Raw genomic sequence first — 26,868 nt, 5'->3', positions numbered from 1 at the left:
GTCTTGCAGATTAAGGCCAATGAGTTCTTTGATGTTATATAGTTGTTGATGAGTTTAGGGACCACAACATGTTGAGTGCAAAATTGAACATGTTTAAACTAAATTATCAAAAAGAACAAATTTGCTGACATACAAGAAGTCAATTACTTGAGAAAATTGCCCCATCAGCTAGGTAATAGAGCAAGTGAAGGACAGAAAACTATACCATGATTTCTCAGATGAAATGAAAGAAAAAAATAATTAGACAAAATTTAATGTGGCAAAGCAAAACCTGACTTAAACAATAAACCCATTTTGCTAAATAAGAAAGAAAAACACATTTTGATGTGTCAGAACATAAAATGTGAAGGTTTTCATAAAGATTTAAGTTTTATTAGCAACTGACAGGCAATCTATATACCCTCCAATAAGGTTGCTCATTTGTGGTCAAAATGCATCTTGTGGTTTCCCAGCATAAGCATTTTTATCAAAACTTACAATCCATTAATAAAAGGATTGCCAATAACCGAATAAGGCACAGAAAAAGGATAACCAAAATCATTTCGATAACTGTCATAGTGAGGGGCCATGTGTAAAGCTCTACAGGACCAAAATACCGTAATTAAGACTGTTCTACCACAGAGCTGACCTTTTCTAATCTGTACACATCAAGGTGTAATGATCAGGCATCAATGGTTCCCCTGTGGCCCGTGGATCAATAGGCGGTAGTGACAAATGGGGATTGGGCTTTGTGCTGCTTTGAACACGAACAAAAAATACTGGGTTGTTATTAGGTTTGGTTAATGATCAGGTGCTGATCTGATCAATTGAGGGGGCCTCTGAGGGCCTCCTCGTACCTCTGTCTAGATCCCTGTTAGAGCAGGTAGTGAGATAAGGGTTGTCTGCTCTCTGTTGTATGTTTTGTCTTCATTGGGTACGAATTGCCTACAAAATTGCAATCAGAATAAAAGGTTTGACTGAAAAGATATTTCTGTACATAAGACGAAAGTGAATAATATTTATCCATTCACTTTTATTGTACTTATCTTAATATTTTCAGCTAATAACATAAAAAAAAAGATATATATCAAAATTAAAAGTGCTTTTGATGTGATAAGGAAGAGATGTTTTATAATAGGTAAATTTTATTCATTTATTTAAATACTTATTTTTTTATTTGCATATTTACCTGCTAGTCTGGCAAAGGCACATGATGGCTGTATTTAGTTAGTTGATATACTACTCACCAGGCCCTGCGTGGCCATGCCAGTATCTATCCCAGGTATTACATAGTAAGGACAGCTGCTTTGCCCTGGGAGAGGCTGTGGATGGTTTCTCTGTGTGCTTGTGTTAGTAATTATTTCTCTGTTAGAGATATATCACTCTTCATTTTAACTGTCAGATGGCAGATAGTTTATGTGGTTTAGTGAATGAAATGGGTTAATTGGTTTTGATTGTGTTCTATAAACTTAAAAATAAAGCAATTTTCAGTTGACAGGAGAAGATGGATGTAATTGGAAATTAAGTACTTTGTCATATAATCCTAGAATTATTTATATGCTAATGGAGCTATGTCTTTGTTCTAACTCTTTTTGATTGAAACTGGTTATGACTGATGTTACCTCAGTAGACAGTAAAATTGAGCAGTTTCCATTTCATTGTTTTCATGTGATTAAAGGGATAACAACTGTTCATTTGGGCCAAAAAAAAAAAAGGATTTTCCTGATGTAAACAACAATTTTCCTATACTTACCAATTGTTTATGAATCTGTCTGACATTAAAAGTTAGTCCATGTTTTTTTTTTTTTTTTTTTTTTTGTAATTATCTCATAAGGGATTATTACAAAGGGTAGCCATCTGTGAAGGTGATGTGTTCTAATGGCAAGCACAGATTCCAGAATAATTGCGATGTCTGCTGTTTTGTGATAAAATAGAATTCAATATATTTCTGTGAGTTGTTTACAATGTATTTATTATAAGATATGAATCTCATACGAAGAGTTGTTATCCCTTTAATATGGGTGTTAAAAAGATAAGATTAAGACAGCATCTGATTGAGGGATCATACATATATATACATAGACACCAGCTGCTTAGAAAAACAGATTACAGATAATTATATTCTTGTGACTTGGATCATCTCTGCAATTACATTGTCAAAATCTGGTAATAAAAACATGTCACATGAGCAAGTTGCTGCTTATCTGCTGTCCATGTCAATCCATTTTTCTGCCAGAGTTTGAAGAAATAACATGTCACACATGGTGGTATTTGGTGATCAGTGTCACAGTTGATCCACCCAGAACATGTGCCCAGTCCCTGACTTCCTCTGTTTCCAGGGTGATAGCAGATTGACAGCAGAAAGGGTTATTCATCTTCTGGACCCTCCTTCCTCTAATAGGGCTTTGTTTGGCACAACTTACACAGCATTCTCCACAGCATTCTCCGATTCCACCCGCAACTTAATTGGTTTCACTTCATTAAGCAAGGTCAAATAATTAGAGCATGATTTTTTTGGAGCAGAAATAGGTTCTCTCATTCTTGAATGAACGTGTACCATTGGAATTGTGCCTGGGAGGGTTATCCTCTGCTAGTGAACTCTGTACTTTCTTGGCTTTTTTAATGAGGTTGGACTTAAGTTTTTTTAACTTCACTGGAGCTGTCTACAGATTGGGTGGAGCAGATTTTGTTGCCAGATTAAATTTTATAACTTTTGCTGCCAATGGATCAAAACATTCTAAGGTAAATTGCTCTGTAGAACAGCATTGAATTAATTTATATTTGAATTAATTGATGATGATGAATGGGGAGATGCTGTTTGAAGAAAGTGTAATAATTTGGCAATGTGAATTTTGTCTGTGGTTGCTTGTTTATTCAAATCCAACTGTTCTATATTTTATTCTTTTTCCAGTGATTTAAGGCATTCGTTCTTGTACTTGATCATAATAATAAAATGCATTACATTCAGACTTAAAAGTACACAATCAACAGAACATAATGTTTGTTATAAGAATAGTATAAAATCTAGTACAAACCTGGACCTATTTTACAAAAAAAAAAAAAAAAAAAAAAAAAAAAAAAAAAAAATTAACTCCAAAATTGGTGTTAACATTAATAGTCCAATTCAATAAAATTACTGTGCTTGTTTTCTTACAAAAAAAATGCACTGTTTATGTTGTAGAACAGTAGTTACTTTTAGTAAAGTAGAGCACTATGGATTTATCTTGACCTGGAAGTGACCAAATTTTCGGTGGTACTGGAAAGCTTTAGACCAATGTCAGAGCTAACCTTTTGTGAAACTGGCCCTAGTCCTACATTGCAGTAGCTGGTGGTAAAAAGAAATACAGAAAAGCTTTTAAGCCCTATAGACAGTTTAGTATCAGTATCTGAAAGAAGCGTTTAAGGATGTTAATCCTGACCAGCCATCAATTATGCACAATGCTTTTATGGTATTTTTCTATCTTGACAGTAGTTTTCTTCAAGCGGACATCATCCCCTGTGAATAGAAGGCATATGGTTACTACACAGTAAATTAGATTGGGGAAGCTGTTTTATTAGCCTGGTATCCTATTGACTTGGCATAAGATCATGGATTTCAATCTCCAAATGCATTGTAGCATCCCCTTTGTATTGATCTTCAATATCTTTTATTTCACTGGTACATATGAAGGAGAGAAATGAAAGATAAAAAGAAAGAAAACCAATATTAGATTATAAGAGCTTTACAAGTACTCAAGGCTTTAAGGAACTTATAACAGTTAGGGAAATGATGTGTTTGTAACTGATACTGTTGTATGTCCATTTTGAACCAGACAACACATCAAAACATTGAAACTGGTTGCAGCTGTTTTCTAGTGCCTGTATTTTCTCTTTACATTTTGATCTTTTACAAGAAGGGAAAATGGAGTGTGCAATATAATAGTTTTGATTACCTTCTTTTATCCTTTCTCAATTAAACTTGATATATCTTTTTGCATGAACTTGAGCATATATGTACTTTTACTTTTCATGGCATTTTATGCCTTCATCTAAAAGACTACTGAATGGTCTCAGTTGATAGATGCCTCTTTGGATGAATTCTGAAATTTTTGATTTCCCTTTGGATGGAAGAGATGCACAGGCTCCATTTCCCACATCTACTTTGGTAATCATTAAAAAATTTCATAGCTTATAAATTAATTGTAGAGTTGATTAAACCAAGTCCTTAGGTTCACATTTTGAGGTCAAGTCCTAGGCAGGTCATTTGGCATGGGTCACTCCAAGGTACAAAACTCATATATCTGGTTTATGTTATTGATATATACAGATATAATACCAAGGAAAGCTGCCTTTCACTGGTTCTCACACAGCCCAACATTATTTTTGTAAGGTAAACCCAGAGAGAGTAGGATATAGTATTGGAAAAGGTAGAGCGCATTCTCAACGAAGTAAGCCAGGCTTTACAAAGCCGGTGACCTAAAAATGGCGGACGTACATGAAAGAAAAACCGCCTAATCTTTTAATAGTCTCTCCGCCTCCCCACACGTCATCCCTGCGGGGTACAGTAATTAAATCGCGTCTCCGTTCGCCATGCGGAAGCTACCTGAGAAATATTAAGTGCGCATGCTCATCAGTTAAACTCGTGGTGAGGAAAGCATTTCGGCTGAAGGCGATCGAAGGAAAAAAGCTCTTCTGTTCTATTATCTTTGAAAATAGAGACGAAAAAGGAATAATTTGGCCCGTAGAACAGCAATGAATAGACTATCTACGGAGATAATATCACCAGAGATATTCACGGAAATATTAATGTTCGGAGCCAAGATTTAATTACTGTACCCTGCAGGGACGACGTGTGGGGAGGCGTGTGAGAGGCGGAGAGACTATTAAAAGATTAGGCGGTTTTTCTTTCATGTACGTCCGCCATTTTTAGGTCACCGGCTTTGTAAAGCCTGGCTTAATTCGTTGAGAATGCGCTCGTAGAGTAAGATTCACCTAGCTAATTATTTTTCTTAATTGATAATCAGCTCATATCAAAGGTGCTAATACAGGCAGTGTGACAATATGGTAATCGATCATGTTTTGATGAAAAAGCAGAAATAACTACCAATGCTGGGCAGTGCAATGAGCTGTTTTCTGCTTGAGCAATTAGATTATTGCAACTGCAGAGTCTTCTGTTTGTCTTTAGGGAAAATGATCTATAAATGGCAAACTTGCTGTCTGCTTGGCTCTATATTACAGTTAGAAAAAAATCCCCTCAATTTTTATAAATATAAATAAATTAAAGTTAAGAGACAGTGATTGTGTTACTGACATTTCCTAGTCTAATGGAAAAACGTTGAAGGTTTGTGTTTTGTTTATGGTAAATATTTACAAAGCTTTTGATTCACTCTTATTTCACTGTTGGGTCTCATGCTTACTAAATATAGCAAAGAATTAACCCAATTCATTGTAAATTTTAGAAAGCCACCACAATATTGAAATTTGTTTGTTCATCTATTGGCAAATGTATTGAATTTCCCCTTTGAAGCAGCATTTCGGTGTGCATGATTATTTTCTAGTCAGGGGTAACTCACTTTGGCAGAATTGGGTGTCAGAATGTCAGTTCTGCACATCAATTATTACAATTAACATTCTTTCATAAACTAAGTATGAATTTGCCCTGGATTGATTGACTTATTTTTCCTCTTTTGATGTATTCTAATAAGTTTTTCTTACCCTACCAGTCATAGTCCCTTTTCACAACGAGCTGATACAGTCTGTATTGAGACTCTTTGAGAGACTGACAGATTATTAACCTTGCTAGCAAGTTGTACAAATGGAACCCTCCCTCCCCGCTGAACACTTAATTGAACTTATAAAAGGGAGTAAACCCCTTGTAACATTGTTACAGGTTAGGAGGTTAAGAACTCTCTAAGCGGACTAACTAGTATTCGGATCAAATATGGCTGACCCACTTAAATGCTTGTTGTGAAATTCCCCCCGGAGAATCTATTCATTGGATATTAGGGGATTATACAGCAAGCTTTTAAGTGGGTTGCCATATTTGATCTGCATTTTACCCAAATCATAAGATACGGTGATATTCAATCTGACAAGGTTTTGGATCATTCCTGTTTTCATTATTCTTATATTTAAAACTATTCTTCTTGTATTTCTATATTTGTATTACCTGGAATAAAGCCAAAGATCTAAATTTGAAAATAATTTCCTCTCTTATCAGATGCAGAACAGTGTTTGTTTTAAAAGACTCCTGAATCATGAAAGTAACATCTCACTTGTACATTTACCTTACTTAAGGCAGGGGGAGCAGGCAATCTACTTCAACAGGAGCTGAACCCACGTTAAAAAGTTTTTCTTAACTTATTCAGTTAAAGCATAAAACCAGAGGCAACTTTTAGACTAGCATCCTCAGCGTATATTGTAAAGCTGCTCAGCTGCATTAGCTATTACCTGTTTTACACTGTCAGAAAATATTGGCAACTTCTGAAGTGAAGAATTCTCAATTATTTCAATTCATTGGATGAAGTAATCTTCCCATATATAACATGGAACTGAAAAGAATAAAAGACAGTTTGTTGTAATACAATGTCTGTGACATGTGGGTAGAGAGCTCTTGGTACATCTGTGCACAATGTGTGGGGTATTTTAAATGCATTGTACATTGATTTGTGGTTTAATTAGTACCACCAGCGTGTACGCTGGCGGTACTCATGGTTTTAGTCCCGACCCGTCTCGTACAGCTCCGCCGGCTCCGCCGGCTCCGCCGGCTCCTGCGGCTCCTGCGGCTCCTGCAGCTCCGCAGGATGACGTGGGATACAAGTCACCGTTACCGCTTCTCCTCCTAGACCGCAAGGACCTGTGTCCCCATCTCTTGGATTTAGGTCACATATAATCTCAACTTGAACACCCAGGTTTTTTTGTCTCAGTTGGTGCATTGACCTGGGCGTGACGCTCATTGAAACGCACCCTTGTCAAAATTTTTGAAAATTCAATGCTAAATATCTCCCAAACCAATGGAATTATGGGAAAAATTTCTACAGATGGCTGACCGAAAGTCATATGTGAGGATTTCAAATATGCCCTTGGATTTGACCTTTGACATTTATTTCAAGGTCAAACGGGCCAAAATTTTCTAAAAATTGGAAATTTTTGCGAGAAAATTTTTATTTCAGCCAATTTTCAGAAACTAAACAGATCTTACCTATAATATTATGGGCAGGTGTTACCCTTAGGGTCATCTTTCATTTTCTTGAGTTTGGGGTCAATCGGTGCATTTTCATGGTAGCAGCGGCTATTAGATGTCGAAACTGAAAACTCTCTCTAATTCTGATACTGTTAATGCTAGAGACCTCTTGTTTTATGCATTTTGTAGAACTTGTCAAGGGCAACACTGGGGGGTGGTGTCAATTTTTTTGTTTTCAATACTGCTAAGGCATTGCACTATATCAAAAAGTTCAACATCCTAAATTCAGTGGTGAAAATAAAATGTGAAATACTCAAAAATTAGCAGAGATATGCCCATAGTTACTTTTGAACTTGAATAGGAAGTCATATACTGGTAATATAACTGTGACCTTGAAATTGACCTTTGACCTACTTTTCATGATGAAATGCACTTTGCAAGTTTTCTGATCTTTATATCTCCAAAACTGGCAAAGATACGCCCATAGTTACTATTGAACTTGAATAGGAAGTCATATAATGGCAATCTAACTATGATCCTGAAATTGACATCTGACCTAATTTTCACCATGAACTGAACTTTCAAATTTTCCAGCCCTTATATCTCTAAAACTGGCAGAGGTACATCCATAGTTACTGTTGAACTTGAGTGGGAAGTCATATACTGGTAATCTAACTGTGACCTTGAAATTGACCTTTGACCTACTTTTCACCATGAACTGAACTTTGAAAAAATTCTCTCCCTTATATTTCAAAAACTGGCAGAGATAAGCCCATAGTTACTATTGAAACTAAATAGGAAGTCTTATACTGGCAATCTAACTGTGACCTTGAAATTGACCTTTGACCTACTTTTTATGATGAACTGTACTTTGCATGTTTTCTGACCTTGACATTTCCAAAATTGGCAAGGAAATGCCCATAGTTACTATTGAACTTGAATAGAAAGTCATGTACTGTGACCTTGAAATTGACCTACTTTTTCATCATGAACTGAACTTTGCATATTTTCTTGCCCCTCACATCTTCAAAACAAGCAGAGATACATTTTGTATGCCCAGTGTTGCCCCTAGGTTTTCTCTTTTCTCAGCATATATGCAACACTGATAACTCATTTCAAGGAAAAGCAATAGGCCTATTGTCCAGAAAATCACAGGAGTGATCAATCTTAGGAAAATACAGGCCAATTGGAAAATCCGCTTGATTGAACCATTTTTATGTTATATTTTTTTCGATTTTTTTTTCATACTTTGAGATTTCTTGTTTATTGCATAGAGCTTGTCAAGGACAAGACTGGTTGTGGTGTCCCTTTTTTGGGGGGGTTTCCATTCGAATGTGCTTACTCCAGCTGGTGGTACAATATCCGGAGGCGGTATCGCCTCTCTGATCCTCTAGTTCATTTTTAATTCAAGGCAGTATCCATCCAGATGGTGTAGGTTATTCTTATCGCTGGAAGTTGGTGGTGTTCTGGCTACCATATACTTGTTGGTACACAAGCAAGACAGGGTAGTGTTTTCCTTCGTTTAGCGTTATCCAAATAAAAAAAAGGTGAATATTGTCATTCAAAGAATAAATTGATTGCATTAGTTTTTGTTAAAACCTGCTATTTGTTTAAATGTGTAAGTCAAAGTTCATCTGCTTTGCTTGTTTGAGATATTGTAGATGAAAAAGCAGCAAAATATTATGGGCCAGGGTGTGGTCACATCAGAAGCACTGCAATTTTGTTTTCAGAAATTAATCTTGAAAACCTATCATTCATTGTTTATTTTCTCAATTGATTTATACAATCTGCTGTGGAATTCATGAGGAAACAAAAGTTTCAGGAATTTTTTTAGACGACCTTCATGCTCTCTAAAGTGATGTAGTTGTTTTTGCACATGGCCCGCTTATTAAGAGATTGAAGCTAACAAATGACATTTTGTTAGGTTACCGCAAAATATAAATCTTACATTGAATTTTGGTTTTATTTGCTGCAGTTATCAAGTGGAATATATAATACTTAATTGAAAATGGCATTTAAGATTGGTTATGGTGCAATTTTAGATTGACCTCATTTGCTAAGGGAATGACCCAAAACAGCTTTATAGAATAGCATTATTTCAAAGTACCATCAATAATTTTAGATTTTCACCTAAGGGCAGCTTTTGACATTGATTTTAATGATTGGGAGAATGTTTTATGCTTTGAATTATAATCATGAGAAAATAACTTGTGTTGATGTGATGAATTAGCGGGCTTATATATGTGAGAGTTATGAGGGCAGTGTGATAGAATCATGATTAAAAATATTGTTTCTGCATCTACTGATATCACTATTCTACATTTTGTTTGTCTAACTTAAGGAAATAGAAGGTTTAATTATAATTAAATGATGGGAAAGTCGTGTGTTACCGTATTTAAACCTGCACACCTTAACATTCTGCTTACTGCTTAACTTAAAATTACAGAACAAGTGAGGGCAAACTAAATGTCTTCTTTCTGGGGTGGTCTTTAGCAGTGGTCTTATAACAGCACAAGAAGCAGCCTGAGAAGGCGAACTTAGCAGAGAGATTGCTACACAAACAGATGATAGGGTGATCTATCTTGTGATGTCATAAATTCTGTCTAGCAGAAGACAAAAATGAATTTTGCATAATGGATTTATGTCAGATTCCTACAAATTCAGATAAATTGAATTCCTTTAGTTTTGTTACAAACGATTTGAGCACCTTGTTCTATTTTGCCTTTGAAGTGCTAGCTGATAAAAAGTATTTCTCTGTTTTTAAATGTATATTGAACCCAACTTTCTTAGTCAAATATGTTCCCTTTGTCATTGTGTTAGATGTGAGGGTACCATAGAGCAGCATGACAGCCAGTGCTAGGCCAGTGAAGGCAGATATACAGTATAGCCCACTCCATCAACCCTACGTCCCAGCAGCAGCCTCCACCAACAACTCCACAAGTGCCACTGGGATCCTTGGCCTCTGGAGTAAATTCTGTTGCAGCACAATGAAAACCAGAATGGCCACTGCAAGTGTCATAATGGTTGTTTTGGTGTGCATTTTCATCGCCTTCAGTCTCGTCTATTCCAAACCTGTGAACGCCACCTTATGTGCACAGCCATCACAGCCTGCGTCCATAACTCGTGCTCCCCTTCAGAACATGGATTTATTGTTTGAAAGTAAAGGGCGGATACGTTTCAAAGGCACCAAGCGCCATCTTCCACAGTGCATTATCATTGGTGTGAGGAAATGTGGCACAAGAGCACTTTTAGTATTCCTCAATCTACATTCACACATTCAAGTGGCACAGGAAGAAGTTCACTTCTTTGACAAAGATGATAATTATGACATGGGATTAGAATGGTACCGTAAAAAGATGCCATATTCTTTTCCTAATCAAGTGACTGTTGAGAAAAGTCCAGCATATTTCATAACTCCAGAAGTACCGGGAAGGATCTATCACATGAACAGTAGTGCCAAACTCATCGTCATATTCAGGGACCCAACTACAAGAGTGATCTCAGATTATGCCCAAATACTAGATAATAAAAAAGCAAAAGGAAAAGCAGAAGATTGGCCCAAATTTGAGGACATTGTTATGAATGATGATGGTTCAATAAACACTGAATACAAAGCAGTGCGAATCAGCATTTATCATCGACATTTAAGACGATGGCTAGAAGTTTTTGATCTCAACCAAATTCATATTGTGGATGGTGATAAGTTGATAACTGACCCAGTGTCAGAGATTTCTAAAATAGAAACTTTTCTCGGTCTTGACCACCAGATTTCAGAGGAGAACTTATTTTTTGATAGAAGAAAAGGATTCTATTGTATGCGCAATAAAACTGAAGAAAAATGCCTGAATGAAACCAAAGGAAGAAAACACCCAGACATTGATGATGGTGTATTGAAAAAGTTACAAAATTTCTTTGTACCACACAATAGGAAACTGTTCAAAATGATTGGAAGAAAGTTTGATTGGCCAGAACCATAGTTATGTCTGTAAATTTTGAGATTTCCTCACATTGTGTTGAATTTATACATTATTTTTATTTTGTATTGATTTTATCTTTATCAAAATAATTTAGTTTGACAGGTCAGGTGATTTCTAAATAAAAAGGGAAATGACAAGCTGCCTGTCGCAAAGATGTTTATATTTTTCCTGTATCAGGAACAGCACATATCAAATGCACGTAGTCCTTGAAGTGCCAATGTTAAGAAAAAAATGTTTAAAGAATCTGGAAGCAATATTTAAGAGCATTGAGAATTCTTTATACTTATTAATAATAAATTAGCATCATACACAGATGAGTAGACAGAATGTAAGTGGTGACTTCCAGTGTAGTATTGCTTGTGACTGCTACAATGCAATTGATATTGAAATGAACTATGACATAAGAAAATGTGCAGTCATGAGAATAACATTGCCCATAATAATGGAATAGTATTGTTTTGTGTGGTGCTATGTTATGCTATTTTGCAAAGAAGACCATCGGAGAGGGATTTCCGTAAGATATTCATTCTCAGCAGTCCATGACAAACCAAACAAACCATGACACCTCAATGCTATATCTTTGTTGTGTATGATAAATATTAATACCAGCATTATGTGCACTTTTTTCCTGTATTTGGAGGTGTCAGTAGTATTCATACAGCATTGGGAAATAACTATGAGAAAACAAAAATATGATTTTGTTACCTTATCACTGATGGCTTTGCTGTTAAAGGCTGACAATCTGAACTTAACCTTAGAAAGTAGTTGCATCTGAATTTATTAGTGCATAGTTAAAATATTAATTATGCTTTGACACTGCATTTCCATTAGTGTATGCAACAAATTGAACTTACTCTCCCATACAGAGAATAAGCCAACATTGTGGACATTTTTAAATTTTTTTTCTTTTTCTTCTTTTTTTAAAGGAATATGTTAAGCCTCTGTGTATTGAGGAAACTTGTTGAAAGTTTTTTAATATATATATGTATTATATATGTACTGTATGTATGAATTGTCACCCTAGTCAGTATTGTAAAAATGTGACTAAGTAGATTCAAGTTAGCAACAATTTTAAGATAATTTCAATTTTTGCAAATTATTTATACTATGGCAGCACAAATTTTCTACTTAGCTGTATATAGTAAAGTAAAATGATCTTTTTTGTATTTGGTTTTGCAGTTTGATTTTGAAATTCAAATGTAGCTTTACTCATTTTTTTTCTAAGTATAGCGTACAAACAAACAAACATTTTATTTGCTGTTGTGTTATCAATGTGTATGATATATCATTGTGTTAATTTATATATCATGTCCTCATTTAGTATTAAAGTGAATGTTTTACACATGGTATTATATATATGCCATACATTATTAGTATCTCATTGTCAAAGTAATAAACCTTGAATGACCATCCTTTAAATGTTGAAATATTTGAAGTTTACTGCAAAACAGATAGTGTATCCTTCTGATTTTTCTTGTAATATGAAAAAGCTTGAAAAGATAATTAAATACAATTATCACACACTCAAAAAATTGGATATGCTTTGCAGTGGTTTTTAGGAATGTATAATGTCTTGACTTTGCAGTAAAAATGTAGCATTAGGGAGCATTAGGGTGCTTTCCCAGAGATTTAGATCGATCTAAAGATTAAGTTTTAGATCAACCTATCTCCCTAGGGGTTCACGCTAAATTGCAGTCAGCCGAGCGGACACCATAGTTAATTACCCCCTCACAGCTTTTAGTAGGCGGGACAGACGCTTAAGCCGGCCAAGCTGACAGTAATCTAGTGAGACTCCCCACAGGGATAGATCGATCTAAAAATCTATGGAAATGGGGTGTTAGACTCGCACATCTTACTAGCTATGACAGTCCAACTCTGCGGGGGGGGGGGGGGGGGGGGATGCTTGCTAAAGTGCAATCAGCGACATCAGCTTAATCAGCACATGATAGTAACTAACCCCCTAGATGTGTGAAGAGGCATGTCAGACAATTAAGCTGATTCCACTGATTACTGTTTTAACAAGAATCCCCACAGACATGGACTGGCCCAGCTTAAGTACAAAGTGTGACTATGAATACAGACTAAGACCCCATTTCCAGAGATTAGATCGATCTACTTTAGATCGACCTAACTCCCTGGGGGTTCACCCTAAATATATAGCTGTCAGCCGAGCGGGCACGAAAGTTAATTACCCCCTTACAGCTTGTAGTAGGCAGGACGAACATTTAAGCCGGATTATCTGACAGTAATCTAGTGAGACTCCCCGCGGGGATAGATCGATCTAAAAGCTCTGGGAATACAGCCTAAGAGAGTGAAACTTCATGTTACCTACTCTGACCTCTCTTTACCAGCCATATTTGAAAAAAAAAATGCGTAGTTGCCCAAATTGTTATTTAATTTGTTTTAGTTTAGGTAATAAACAGGCCTACCCAACTACCAGACTTGGCTGAATGATCCTGAATTCACTGGTAGATTGGACCACACTACCCGTTTTCAAGGTGAACGTCAGTACATGCTTCAAAGTATCAGACGCCACACTGCTCTTGCCTAGTACGCTATGTGCATGTGATGATTCTGAGCAGGGTTGGATAGTAGTGCATCTCATCTCAAAATTTATTCCGGTATGATACTGTGAAATGCGTACTGGTGCACACCTTGAAGACAGGTAGTGTGGCCGATCTACCAGTGAATTTGGGATCATTCGGTGCTGAGTCTGGTAGTTGGGTAGGCCTGATAAAGCCTCCACTTGGTTTCCTCCCCTTATCATGTTAAATTTCTTCCTTATTTTGACAGAATATATCTCAAATTAATAAATGGCCCTTTAGTCCGTTTTTAAGTTCAATTTATTACACAATTTTTAATCATGAGGCCTTTTTCCCAAAGGGTTTAGGAAATGGAGCAAAATTGTTAAAAAAAATTGTTGATATTTGTAATGTTTTGCTTGCTTTAAACATGTCTTTTAAGACAATAGCTTTTTAGAAGTCTGAGGTGGTTTTCATTGTGCACTGAAAGTCAATAGAAAAGTTTCTGAATAACCTCCAGTGGAGTGATGGTATTCTTCCTCAAGGCTTTATTAATATCTAACTTAAATTATCCATGTGCTTGTCGGTACAAATATTCAACCCAAGTTGGCTTTAAAAGATATACTGTTAAATAGATTAGGTAAAAATTGAATCATTCTCTCTCTCTCTCTCTCTCTCTCTCTCTCTCTCTCTCTCTCTCTCTCTCTCTCTCTCTCTCTCTCTCTCTCTCTCTCTCTCTCTCTCTCTCTCTCTCTCTCTCTCTCTCTCTCTCTCTCTCTCTCTCTCTGGAAGCTAGTATCGATTAACAGGCTCTCTTGGTGTGAGTTAGCTTCATTATCAGACAAAATCAAACTGCTTTTTTAGTTGGTAAACATGGCACATGTGTGGAATCAGATGTAAAATATATTATCAAATTTGTAGATATGCACAGAAAACACTAAATTGACTTCTGGATGGTTTAACTGGAAATAAGCAATTTTTATTCAGTAAATTATAATTTACTTAAATTTACAAAACTGAAATTGTTTAACTGGATGTATACCTGTAATTTGGTAAATCATGATTGATAAATTGAAAGTTGGATACAAATAAAATGTACAATAGTTGATCTTCATTTCCGCTTGAAATTGAAATAAGGGAAAAGGAGTACAGTATTTTCATATTGACACTTGTCATTTGAGATTAAGTTTTCTACAGGGGAAAATCTGTTCTAAGAAATATCATTAACAAAGCATGTTGGCTGCTACTTTGGAGCAGGAAAGAAGTATGATCAATTGGCTGTTCAAAAGCTTAAAATGCATGATCTATTGGCAACAGTGGGTGTGATACTGTGAATAGAAACTGGAAAGTCAGTCATTTACAAAATTTAATATTTTGTCAGTTGTCTGTGTGCCAATAACAACTGACAGAGTAAATGGTGTCTCATTTCAAAGAATTCTCTTTTGTTTATGAGAAAACATAAATCTGATTTTGTCTTCTGCTCTGAAATACTATTCTTTATATGAGAAGAAGTGGATGTGAAAATATTTATACCTCATCTTAATGAATTCATTTCCCCGTTGCCTCTGCTGTCAAATTTATCCACTTCACAGTGGCAGAAATTGAATTAGTACAGGATGAATTTGATGAAATGAGATCTTATTCCCTGTATTCTGCAGAAACATGAGAGATATTACATGCACTGTGGGATCAAGTGAACATGATAACAAAAAGAAGAAAAGGTTATTTTACTTTAAATCATGAGACCAGGAAGCAGAATTTTATGGAAAACATTTTGTTCTCAGCTACAGAAGATGAAAATAGCTCCAAAGTTCATAACTTTCACAAATCCTTTGTTGTAGAGTTGTAAACAGCAGTACATACTTTGGCTACAGATGTTATAGTTATATCATAAATGCATGCCATATTCCTGATAGACTTTTCCTTGTTTCTAGGTTTGGCAAACATCACTGAAGGAACCAACCAGGAAACACAGCACAGGGGAAACAAGAACATAGCTTAGTTGTAATCCAAGCAAAAGATCAGCAATACAGACTACAAAGGTAATAAAAATTGTATGAATATAAAGTATGTATTGTCTAAAAGGCATCTGTAGTTGAAGATAACAGTCTATGCAGAATCCTCTTTTTGAAAAAATGAAAGAAAAAAAAACACAATCTGGTACACAAGCTGGCTCTTTCTATTGAATATCCCTTTATGAGTCACTCATTTTCATCAATGTTAATACATCATCTAATAAGTGTACACAGTAAATAGACAAAATATATGAACAGAAGCAGGTATGAAAAGAAGTACATAATACGTCATTCTCAGCATATTGGACATATTCAAAGGTAATGGTTAGTATGAATTATTGAAGATGAAATCTTCTGATTCACAGTAAAAATTACGCATAGAAGACAGATCACTTGTTTATTAAGTGCCCAATGATTGATGATCGGAGCATAATTGTAATAACCTTCTAACTGACCAATGAATGTGAGTGAAAGCAATCAGTGCTGATTAACAGCTCATTATGTGCTAGGAGAAATTAGCCTGACAGTGCAGATTAACGTTGGAGCTCTGCATCTGTGGATGTGTAGAGAACTGAAAGAAGTAGACAGAGACTGTTATATTTCATATACTGAGAGTGTTGTCTTATGGACAAGATGAATATCTACACATGAAATACCCATTTGTGGATTTAACAGGACTTTGATGGTAGGAGAAATTGGAACGTCCTAGGCAGAATTCACATATTTATTTGTGTCTTAAGATGCAGTAATAGGTATGGCAAGAAGGGTTTTGGAATATGTAGCAAAATTAGGATTTATGTAACCATATGTTGGGGTCAGGTTGCTATCCATACATCTATGCAAAGTAGCTTACTGACTTCAGCTAGTGTATTCCCTGTTTAAGGAGCAAATTTAGATAAGATAGAACAATCTGTCACAGAGACATGATAGATGTTATTTCTTGGATTGCAGACTAAACCTGTCCGGGGGGAATATTATCTCTGTTCTTTGTCAAAAACCAGTGTGCAGTATGGGCAGTTTTGCATTTATGTCTGTGTCACATATTCTGTCTAGTGTATATATTCCCCACTAAGACTGCCACATGCACAGTGATATCATGTTATTTGTGATAATCAGTATATATATATATATATATATATATATATATATATATATATATATATATATATATATATATATATATATATATATATAACCAACTCATGATTAGGGTGAGGACGAAGTGCTTTTAATAAGCTGGAAATTAAGTCAGTAAAGGAGCTTTTTTTATTAGCAGCTTTAATCATTTTTCTCTCTTTCTGAAATAGTTTCCTCAAAATAATTTTTGTAAAATATTTAGAATTTGTTAAAAGGTGAGGGCAGGTCTTCAAAAATATCATTTTGAAATGTGGTATACTGTCTAGTATCAAGCCTTATAATGATTGCTTTTTCAGTTGGTCATATGAATGCAGTATTATTGCCAGCTAGACACATGCATTCTTTTGTTATAAGATAATGATAACATGACTAACTATAGATGTTCAGGTTTGGTATTGCATGATAATACTGCCACATTGTCTTGATTGCAAAATATCAAATATGAACCAGATTGTTGCAAAATAATATATTTTTTTTTCTTATTCTATGCAGGCTTGTATAAAATCTGATGAAATGTTAGGCTTTCATGAGATGTTTTTGGTTAATTTGAATTATTTATATGTCAGACCCAGTATATTTGCAATTTATATACATATTAATGGTTTCGGCTAATCTTCTTAGTAATCTTTTACATCATGAAGGCATAATATTACATTGATTTAATTTCATTAATGCATTCTGTGTGGTCATTCTGTAGTTTGGCCCAGAAATCAATGAAACACTCTCAGATTGCTGCAGAGATGATGGGGTAGCAATTTGCATATATAACTTATGTACTGGTTGCATGAACTGTGATAATCTTTACATTTAAAAGTAGCAGCGATGTTCTTGATTTGATGATGAACTGTAGTAATGAAGCATTCTTATTCTCATTTTCCAGGAATGGAATTCTGGATTTATTATCTTGTTGGCAAACAAGATTTTTGTTCAGAAAGAAGACTTGCAGGGAGGAAATGAGACTGGCAAGATGTGATGTGTCACATATGGACATCTCTGAACAGTTTACACACATGAGACCTTAATGTTATTGAAAGATTATCAAATTGGTTTACAAGAAGTACAGAGACACATGGTATTTTGACTGATATTGCTGATGCATGGCTGCCAAGATGAAGAAAAAGAAGAGCAAAGGTCAGGGTCTGAGTGGTTGCACCAAGGTCCTCACACAGTCTCAGTCCATACAGACAGATGGCAATAGCATAGACTCAGTAAAAGCCTCTTCAAAGTTCTGCTCATGTAGACAAAGAGTTCTTGCAATATTTTTGCTGATTGGAATTGTTTGCTGTTTTTGTATCTATGGAATATATACCTCAAGTGGGGCACACCTAAAAAGTGACTTGTCCTCTTATACTGAAATGTCCAGCAATACTCAACATGAGACTCAGGGTGACTATGACTTTGTAGTTGACTCCTATCCTTTTCACTCAAGACACACCCAACGTCGTCTGCCCCAGTGTATTATCATTGGGGTTCGTAAAGGAGGAACAAGGGCTCTGTTGAATTTCTTGGACCTTCATCCAGATATCCAAACTGCAGGCAGGGAAATGCATTTTTTCGATGAGCCTGATAGATATAAGCTGGGTTTGAACTGGTACCGAAAACGTATGCCATTTTCTTTTAGAAATCAAATCACTATTGAGAAAACCCCTGCCTACTTTGTGGAAGAGCATGTAGCTGGAAAAGTGCATGAGATGAACAGTAGCATCAAACTTTTGCTGATATTGCGTGATCCCGTAGAACGTATGATATCTGACTACCTTCAGGTGCGCACGAACAAAGAGGAAAAAGGGAAATCTTACCACAGATTTGAAGACCTTGTCATCGACAAAGAAACCGGTGGAATCCGTGAAAGCTACACTCCAGTGCGGAGGTCTAAGTACCATGTACACATGGCCAGGTGGTTAAAGTACTTCTCTTTGGATCAGTTTCTTCTAATCAGCAGTGAGAGATTTGCCGAGGATCCAGTGACACAGCTCCAGAGAGTAGAGGCATTTCTTGACATTGATCCTCAGTTCAAGAGAGATATGTTTGTGTACAATGAGACAAAAGGGTTCTACTGTATTCGAGATGAGGACGAGCATGTTTGTTTAGGAGAAAGTAAAGGCCGCAAACACCCAAACATTGACCCAGCAGTATTAGCAAAACTACGTGCCTTCTTCAGACCTCACAACAAGAAATTTTACAGCTTGGTTGGAGTGAATTTTGGATGGCCGTAACAGTTCTTCTGCAGAGATAAACCATGTGTTGTTTACATATTATATTTTTTATATTCAATATTAGTGTAAATGTAGCCATATACAGTGTGTTTAGAAGTATGTATCAAAAATGCTCCCAACAAAAGTATTAAAGGAAATATTTTCTGCACTTGCAATATCAAGATTTGAGAAGTAAATGGAGATTTGTCAGTGTGTTGCCTTTGAGACAATCCTTCATGTATCTACTGCCAAACAGCATGAAGAAAGAACAAAACGGAATGCAGAGTTTGTATGATAAGGTTTGAAAAACTTTGCATGAACTAAACTACGCATTTAATAGTGCCAGTCCTTTATCTTGTTTTGGGAAACTAACCCAGCAATATTTATCACGGATCATTTGATATTCCTAAATAAGTGAATGGGCCTTTGTTAACTGTCAAGTGCAAATAGTGCTCTGCAATATCCAGTTTTGTCAACTAGTGCCATATACATAAGTTAATTTTAATTTAGTATGTTTTATTAATCATATATATATTAACTTAGTCATACCTTGACAGTTCCCAGTACTTAAACATTTAAGTTTACACATATCTTGGTACAATTTGGTATCATAGGTGCCTTTAGAAATGTTTTTGTTATTATGAAGATTCTTCATTAATGTATTCTGTAGGATAACTTCCACTTTTTTGTCTTACTTCAATTATACTCAATTTTTTGGTAATGGATTTATAACAATGTCAATTTCTTCTTGATTTAATGTGCGTATCATAAAATAACAAAAAAGACAAAAAAAAGTCATGTGAAGTCATGATGTACAGGTCAAGGTATATTATTGGTTTTGCTGTTCACCTCAACCAGTGCTCGAAATTAATGCTGGACAGTCTGCCCAGGTTTGACAACTTTCAGAACGAGTCATGAAGCTTTCCCACCCTGCAGACATGCAGTCCAGCTACTTTTCAAGATGGCTGGACCTTCGGTTCAGCAACTAATTTTCCTTAGAGGCAAACACTGACCCCAACATTAGATTGAATGTACTCATATGGCTAACTTGTTAAGATTTTTAACTTAAAAGTTAGAATGCTCAAAGTAGAGTGTTTTGGAAATGACTATTTTATCTGTTCTGAATATTTTAACAATTTGTTGTAATATCTTTAGACCTGTCAGACATATCTGCTATGGAGCTAGTATTAAATTTCAACAAATCACATTTTATTAGGTAGACGCATGTTTCCTCCCAATGTGCTCAAAATTAGTACCCCAGAAATATCTCAAACCATGTTGCCTCACTGTAAAGCTCTGATATTCAGGGCATTTTTTTAAAAATAATGTTGCCTTACTGTAAAGCTCTGATATTCAGAGTATTTTCCTAAATAGTGTCAACTCCTGGTAAAGTTCTGATATTCAGGATTTTTTCCACTTAACATTATTGGAGAAGCGAATCGGTTCACAAACTGTAGCTTTTAAATTGTTAGAGAATCTCTTCTTGTTGTATCAATGATGTATTCTAGTGATATTTCAGAAATAAATCTTGTTACATGTAGTTTCTGTCACAGATTAAACCCAATACATTATTCATTTTTAGAATGTCAATACAAGTTTGTGGAATTACAAGATGCGACTTAGGAGGGCAAGTTCTAGGACTCAACTTAGAAGCAATGTTTCTTGTAACAATGTAGCAATAATACCATTTCACGTCAGTGCACTTTAGGATTTGAATTCTAATTGTTTTAACCAGGTGTCAGTTTGCTACAGACAATACTGGTACTGACATTCTAGATCTTAAAAGAGGAGATTAGTCTTGCATACAGTACATTACCCCTTAACATTCAAATTGTCTCTCATTCTGTACCATCTTTTGCTTTAAATCGTCACGTTTCGACTTCAACTTGTGGAAGGGATGCATTTCTACAATGACATATGCGAATTTTTGTGTTAACACCTTTATCTTTGAAACTGACAGACAGCAAAATCCTTGTGAGAACATTTATTTCTGAATATAATCTACAGAGCAGGCATAAATACCTTAGTAACCAAACAGTCATACACATAATGAGCAACAAATCACTTAAAATCCACTGTGACAGATACAGGTCACTTCACCAAATTATCGAAGATTTCTCTTGTCATTCTGGTGACAACTGTCTCTGCTCACAGGCTGCCCATTCTGGTTTTCAATTTGTTTAATTAAAAAATATTTACCAGATGAAATGCTTCTCATTATATTTTGAGGTTATCCTTAGTTCTACTCATGGCCCAATGTTTCTCAAACTGTTAAGGTAATTAAAAATGAATTTACAAGTCACTGCTTGTGCTTCTTGAAAAATCACTAAAATCAAATTTTGTTGATCTGCAGACTGATCAAACAAAATGCTAAAATCTGAGGTTATGTCAAGATGGGAATGTTAAAAACATCTTCCTCAACTTCCTTGGCCCCAAATGATCTTATTGGACTGCTTTAAACCACCCCATATTAATTCCATACAAATAATCTCAAAAATATTTCTTTAACAAATGCACCAATGTAGTACAGATATAACAAAATTTCAGACACTTTTAAACTAAAAGCTTGACTTTGTTAAAAATAATGATTTTACACAACAGACAATGAAAAACTTATTTCATCTAAAATCTTAACAGTTTGGTAAAAATGAACACATGATCCTAACAGTTATGGTCGATGCCACTTTGATCCAGATATATTTTCAAAGGGCTCATTGGATATTACTGCAGTCATAATATTTATACTGTTATGCACATGCTATTTTGGACTCCTCAAATCAATAAATTTATTGAATTCTGTTAACACTCGGGAGCACAGCACTTCACGTCTGGCACAACCAACTCTTGAAGGTCTGAAAGGTCTGGGACAGGCTTGGCAACATCGAAGTCTTTCAACACAAGTTGGATTGAATCCTGGGAGGGCATCATCACCAACATCTGTAGCCACCTGGTGTCCTCGATGTAGTAGTACACATTAGGGCGAGGCATGCCATTGAAAGTTGAACCTGCGACCAGCGTGTATGCCCCCATGTTCCTGAAGCACAGCCATTCCCCTACCTCCAGTGAAGGCATTGCACAGTTCTTCAGGATGCAATCCAGGCCATCACATGTAGGCCCCCATAGGCTGCTGGTGATGGTGGCCTTCGAATCTACTTCCTAATGTAGAAAAAAATGTGGACATTGAATCCTCTAATCAATCTTTCTGTAAAACATGATACCATACAGAAATATAATAGCAAGGCTCAACCATTTAAGAAAAAGTAGTAAAAGAAAATTGCCATCTCAGTAAAAAAAAAACAATAACTACACAGAAAGCAGGCGCGGAATGAGGTCGTCTTCTGGGTCTTCCAGAAGCTGGCAGATTTTGGAATTTACATTGCCAATAATCTACTTTTTTTCTGTCGGCAGGTGGTCAAAAATGAAGGATGTATCAACAAAAATAATTTGGAAAACTGTCAGAAAATTTCTCTGAATCCAACCCTGGAGAGAAAGGAGCTAATTTACAAATCCTAGCTTTTAAGTCACCGATTTTCTTAACAATGGGAGAAAAATCTAACCTTCAAGTAATCAGGGGTTAATTCTGCATGGTCATATAGCAGACAGTTGAAGGAGCCATATACGCCATCATTTATGTAATACATGACCCTAGCCTTATCCTCTTCCACAAGTTCTGCCTCAACTTCTTCTCTCTTGGCAATAACATTGACAGCAAGGGTGTACGCAGAAGTCGCATAGTAACGGCCAGGCTCAGCAATGATTCTCAAGTCATCATCATCTGGGAAAAGCTCGTCCAGGCTGGTGTTAATTGTCTGGGTGACCTCGTCAAAGTTGATCTCGGGTTGGTCGAAGCCTGGAAAACCACCACCAATGTCCAAGAGGTTGAAGTTGTAGCCGATGACCTTGGCCTGGTCAAATACTTTACGTGCTGCAGAAATGGCTTTCTTGAAGGCTTCTGCTTCTAGGCAACCACTGCCAACATGAAAGCTGAAAAGGCAAAATATTGCATATATGAGACTTGACAATCAGGAAAAGTATTCACTCTACTGAGAATAGAAAAAAAAAATACACATAAACACCACCCACTCAAGCCAACATTCTAGCTTGAATATGCATTTTGTCCAGAGTCTTACAAGTTACAGATAACTTCAACAGACATGACAGAACATAGTTTTGCAGTTACCGTCTCCATGAAAACTTTCAGTCATTGAAATTTAGATGCAGGCAATAGCTACAAAAAGACATTCATACGATAATAAAATGTATCACAGGTATCATAAACAATTGCATGTTTCAAAAACCGAGCAAATTACAGAACATTAATCCATACTGAATAAAGTAGTGCTTCGTAAATCTTCATTTTATTCAACTGCATCTGGAGGAAATAGAATGCATTTTTCAAAGTTCAGTTCTCAAAAAAGCAAGAATTCACGAAAAAACTCAAAAAATATAAACTGGTAGTACATACCTAACTCCAACAACATTGAGGCCCATGTTTTTGGCCTTCTGCAGCAAGGGCAATGCTTTCTCCGGCTCCACTCCAAATTTGCACCCAAGGTTACAAATAGCTTTAGAAGCAGGTGGTAAGATTCGGATGACCAGGTGTGCCTCAGGATAGAAAGCCTTCACTTTCTGCAGTTCATTTTCATTATCAAAGGTCATCAGGGAGACATTTTTTTCCTTGGCAAATCTGATGTAGGACTTTATCTTGCATGGGTTCGCATAGATTATACGAGAAGGATCGACTCCAAGTGATAGAACTTGCTCAATTTCTGCCTTGCTCGCACAGTCAAAGCCAGTGCCAAGGGAGGCTAAGAACTGCACAATTCCTGGGTCATTGTTACATTTAACGGCATAGAATGGCTGTACGCGGGGCATCATAGATATCCACTCAAGGTGCTTCTCAACCACAGCACCAAGATCAGCAATGAAAAAGGCATCCTGGAAAAGATAATGGTTTGGTTGTTAGGTTCATTGTTGCACAGTAGTCTTCAAGTGTTACTATATTTGTTTTTTGCACATTTAATTTCAAAGTGAGAGTGTCACAAAGTGTAATGGTGCAATGAAGAAACTATTCTATTCTGTACGACAGTGTAAGAAGGCAAATTATATCCATATTCAATGTCTTATTTTGCTTTTTTCCATTTCAGAATCTTTGTATAAACCATTTACTCATCATTTATTATCGCCAGAACCTTACATATGCTGTTCCATAAAATGCCCCCGAAAGTCTCCTTATCCTGCAGGCATTCCGATAGTCAAAGCAACCCAGAATTATCAGTCTTTTGAAATCTCATGAACAAACATTTTCTACATCTGTTTAATCAAGTTTGTCAGTACAATTGATATCCATTATGAGGTAAACTTATTCAACATGTGACTAATACAAACTGGTGACAGTCTAAGGTCCATACACATGCATGCTGGACCCATTTAATGACATCATCAGCAAATAGACTAGCCTATTTAATGACCTCACCTCTGTCCCTTGTTCTTGGATTTTGCTTGCAATCAATTTTTTTATTGCTGGCATACCATTCATCACCTCAAAGCAATGAGAAGAATTCTTGATTGGGTATGTGATTTTCATCTTGATGAGATGTAAAATGTGGATTCAAACTGTTCACTAAATACTGGTTACTAAGAAATACGCAACAACCTGAAAATTAAAAAAAAATGTATCTATGAGCCCCAAATAAACATTTTAACATATTATTGCCTTTTAGAAGAAAAAACTAAGTAGTATTTTCAACATGTATCATTATGAATTGTTGGGAGGTGGTAGCCCTATTTTCAATAGCATTAGAAACCTTTTTTGGAATCAATCAGTCATTAAATAAAAACCTTTACATCAGACTAATAAGTATTTTTTTCTTAAAGCAAAAGCTGATATAGAAATTAGTTAAATATATATAAATGAGAACAAGTACACTGCGAGTTGAAATGCCTGCTCCTTTAGCAAATGTCAGCTGGGATCCCAGGGGGGTTCCGCGTTGAAGTTTAGCTTGAGCCTAAAGAGGCAGAAGCCCGAAGGGTTGGGGTTATAGTAGTGGTATGTGTAACCGCCCTGAAAAAGAGGAAAAGATGGTTTTAAATTAGCAAATTGGAGTGGAAAAACGGCATGGTTAATCTTCTAGTCTTAAATGACACTTGTATATTAAAACCATTCAGAAAGTTGCAATTGGGCATGAACAAAATGAACAACTGGAAGCTATACAAGCAAATATGGGAAAATTGCAGTGTGATCACAATACTAGACCAACAAGAAGAAAAGTACAAATGGTTTTATTCTTGCTTTGCATAGAACCATATGCTCAGAAGGTTTATAAGCTATGCATTTAAAGCCACAGGACTTGATGATATTATATCAACATTTGATGATGACTATTATCGGTGAAACCAACAAAATGTACTTGCAGTACAAATTTAATACCAGAAACCAAGAACAAGGGATCAATTGACAATTATGTGACAACCCTTCAAACTCAAGCTAAATGTTGGTTATTTACACAAGTTTAGAAAAAAGGTCACAGACTTTGAGTGGCAACAAACAAAAGGAATCTTCGAGAATATCAATTTAAGTAACTGCAATGACATTTATTGATCAGTTAAAAAACATCAAAAAAGGAAAGATGTAACAATATCTGTTTAAGTACTTGTTGTATCTAGAGTATTTATGTTGAGATTAAAAGACAAGCAAAGCTCAACCTAGTGTCTCTGGAATATGGCCGACAAACTGATGTTGTTTCTTACACAACAGCATGTTCATGACTAAAAATGCTGTAAATAGATGTTCTCATGAAAAAGAGTCTTCAAGGAGAAAAAAAAACCTTGCATGTTTACAAAATTAGCAGCTTGCCATTTACAACAATACCCCTCTTTTATTAGTTTTCGAAACGGTTCCCAAATGCACCAAAATAATGTTTTTTTTTCAAGCAGGGAAATCTAAAACAAAATATGTATTTGACATTATACAGACAAAGCCTTTAAGCACAGATTTCAACTTGGAGAACATAAAATATTAATAGTTTAATGATTACTGAGCTTAACCACAGCTGCTTACACAAACACCAACATATGCTGCCACTGCCACACCTGCAACGCCTACATGAGGCTTAAAATTTTATCATTATATTTGGGGAGTTGAGAGAATATTTTCATTGACTGTGGACTAAGAAAAATCCCCTTTCATGAGTTTCGAAACACAATTTGTACATCCATACGAATTTACACTGTAAGAAGTACGGTAGGATGAATTTGATCTCCCTCAAATCTTCCTTACAATTCCAAGACCCTTTTAATCATCCCAACCAGCATGTAAGTCCACAAAACCAGACACTGACTTACAATCATTGAAATTAACTTCATTTTGCAAGTGAGAGAAACGCAATGCGCGTTTTATTATTAGCATAACATACTAAATATCGACCGAGTCACGTGGATTGCATCGAGATAACGTCATCTTTATTTGTAGTAATTTAATTTCTTACGAAAGCAGATTTTATAAATTTATATATATACTAAAGTAATTAATCCATGATTGTGTTAAATACTAAGAATGCAGAATGATTGACCATATGAGACCATTTACTACTGATACAAAGGCCAAAATCCACACCGCCAGCATGTACCGTACGTTCAGATATTTCGATCGACATCTCTTCTAATTCTGGTAAAACAACGTCTCATCTTACCTTTACGGGAGCTTCGCACCCTTCAGTGCCCTTTTCCTTTAACGAGGTGATTTTGGAAATTTAAAGTTACAACTAAGAAATCTTCAAATTTTCGCGTTCCACAGCACCACTGTCAGCCTTCCTCTGCGTAGACTATTGATCTGAATGAAATAGTGCAAGCAGAGGACGTCATTTATATAGGCTACGTCCT

The 26,868-nt window shown here is 35.8% G+C and overlaps 2 protein-coding genes and 1 long non-coding RNA gene across 23 annotated transcripts in view; 2 read left to right on the top strand and 1 right to left on the bottom strand.

Annotated features, from left to right (window-relative positions):
* The window catches only part of LOC106163084 (heparan sulfate glucosamine 3-O-sulfotransferase 1), a 38,468-nt gene extending 17,779 nt beyond the window's left edge, over positions 1 to 20,689 (top strand). For 8 of the 21 annotated variants that reach the window (XM_087000423.1, XM_087000427.1, XM_013540565.2 and 5 more), the window contains one exon: positions 9,962 to 12,530. In XM_087000423.1, the coding sequence (XP_086856549.1) occupies positions 9,985 to 11,118 (1,134 nt within the window). In that variant the 5' untranslated portion in view covers positions 9,962 to 9,984 and the 3' untranslated portion in view covers positions 11,119 to 12,530. Of the gene's footprint in view, positions 1 to 1,923; positions 2,722 to 6,612; positions 8,689 to 9,587; positions 9,714 to 9,961; positions 12,531 to 15,574; positions 15,683 to 15,827; positions 15,974 to 16,047; positions 16,408 to 17,672 lie in introns of those variants that run through there. The other 13 variants (XM_087000428.1, XM_087000431.1, XM_013540573.2 and 10 more) reach the window with 7 other exon arrangements.
* Positions 13,009 to 13,954, top strand: LOC147764361 (uncharacterized). The gene is made up of 2 exons (XR_015331856.1): positions 13,009 to 13,530; positions 13,847 to 13,954. It is a non-coding gene; the product is annotated as an uncharacterized LOC147764361 (long non-coding RNA).
* A 267-nt stretch (positions 20,690 to 20,956) lies between the features above and the next one.
* LOC106163068 (ornithine decarboxylase-like) lies at positions 20,957 to 26,868 on the bottom strand. Its single transcript, XM_013540537.2, has 6 exons — positions 26,679 to 26,868; positions 24,915 to 25,051; positions 24,464 to 24,643; positions 23,453 to 23,925; positions 22,545 to 22,971; positions 20,957 to 22,143 (listed from the first exon to the last, which is right to left on the bottom strand). Exons 3-6 carry the CDS (start codon positions 24,572 to 24,574, stop codon positions 21,787 to 21,789), a joined length of 1,368 nt encoding a protein of 455 aa, XP_013395991.2. The 5' UTR covers positions 24,575 to 24,643; positions 24,915 to 25,051; positions 26,679 to 26,868; the 3' UTR covers positions 20,957 to 21,786.

The sequence above is a fragment of the Lingula anatina genome, chromosome 1, assembly GCF_051362555.1.
Source record: "Lingula anatina isolate TDL-2025a chromosome 1, LinAna3.0, whole genome shotgun sequence".
NCBI lineage: Eukaryota > Metazoa > Brachiopoda > Lingulata > Lingulida > Lingulidae > Lingula > Lingula anatina.
Note: the sequence above shows the minus strand (reverse complement) of the source record. Positions and strands in the feature narration are given on the sequence as shown.

Coding starts and splice junctions, on each gene's coding strand:
- LOC106163068 (XM_013540537.2), bottom strand. CDS start 24,574: ATGAAAATCACATACCCAATCAAGAATTCTTCTCATTGCTTTGAGGTG. Junction 23,926..24,463: donor TCCAAGAACAAGGGACAGAG/GTGAGGTCATTA, acceptor TATCTTTTCCAG/GATGCCTTTTTCATTGCTGA. Junction 22,144..22,544: donor TAACCCCTGATTACTTGAAG/GTTAGATTTTTC, acceptor TTTCTACATTAG/GAAGTAGATTCGAAGGCCAC.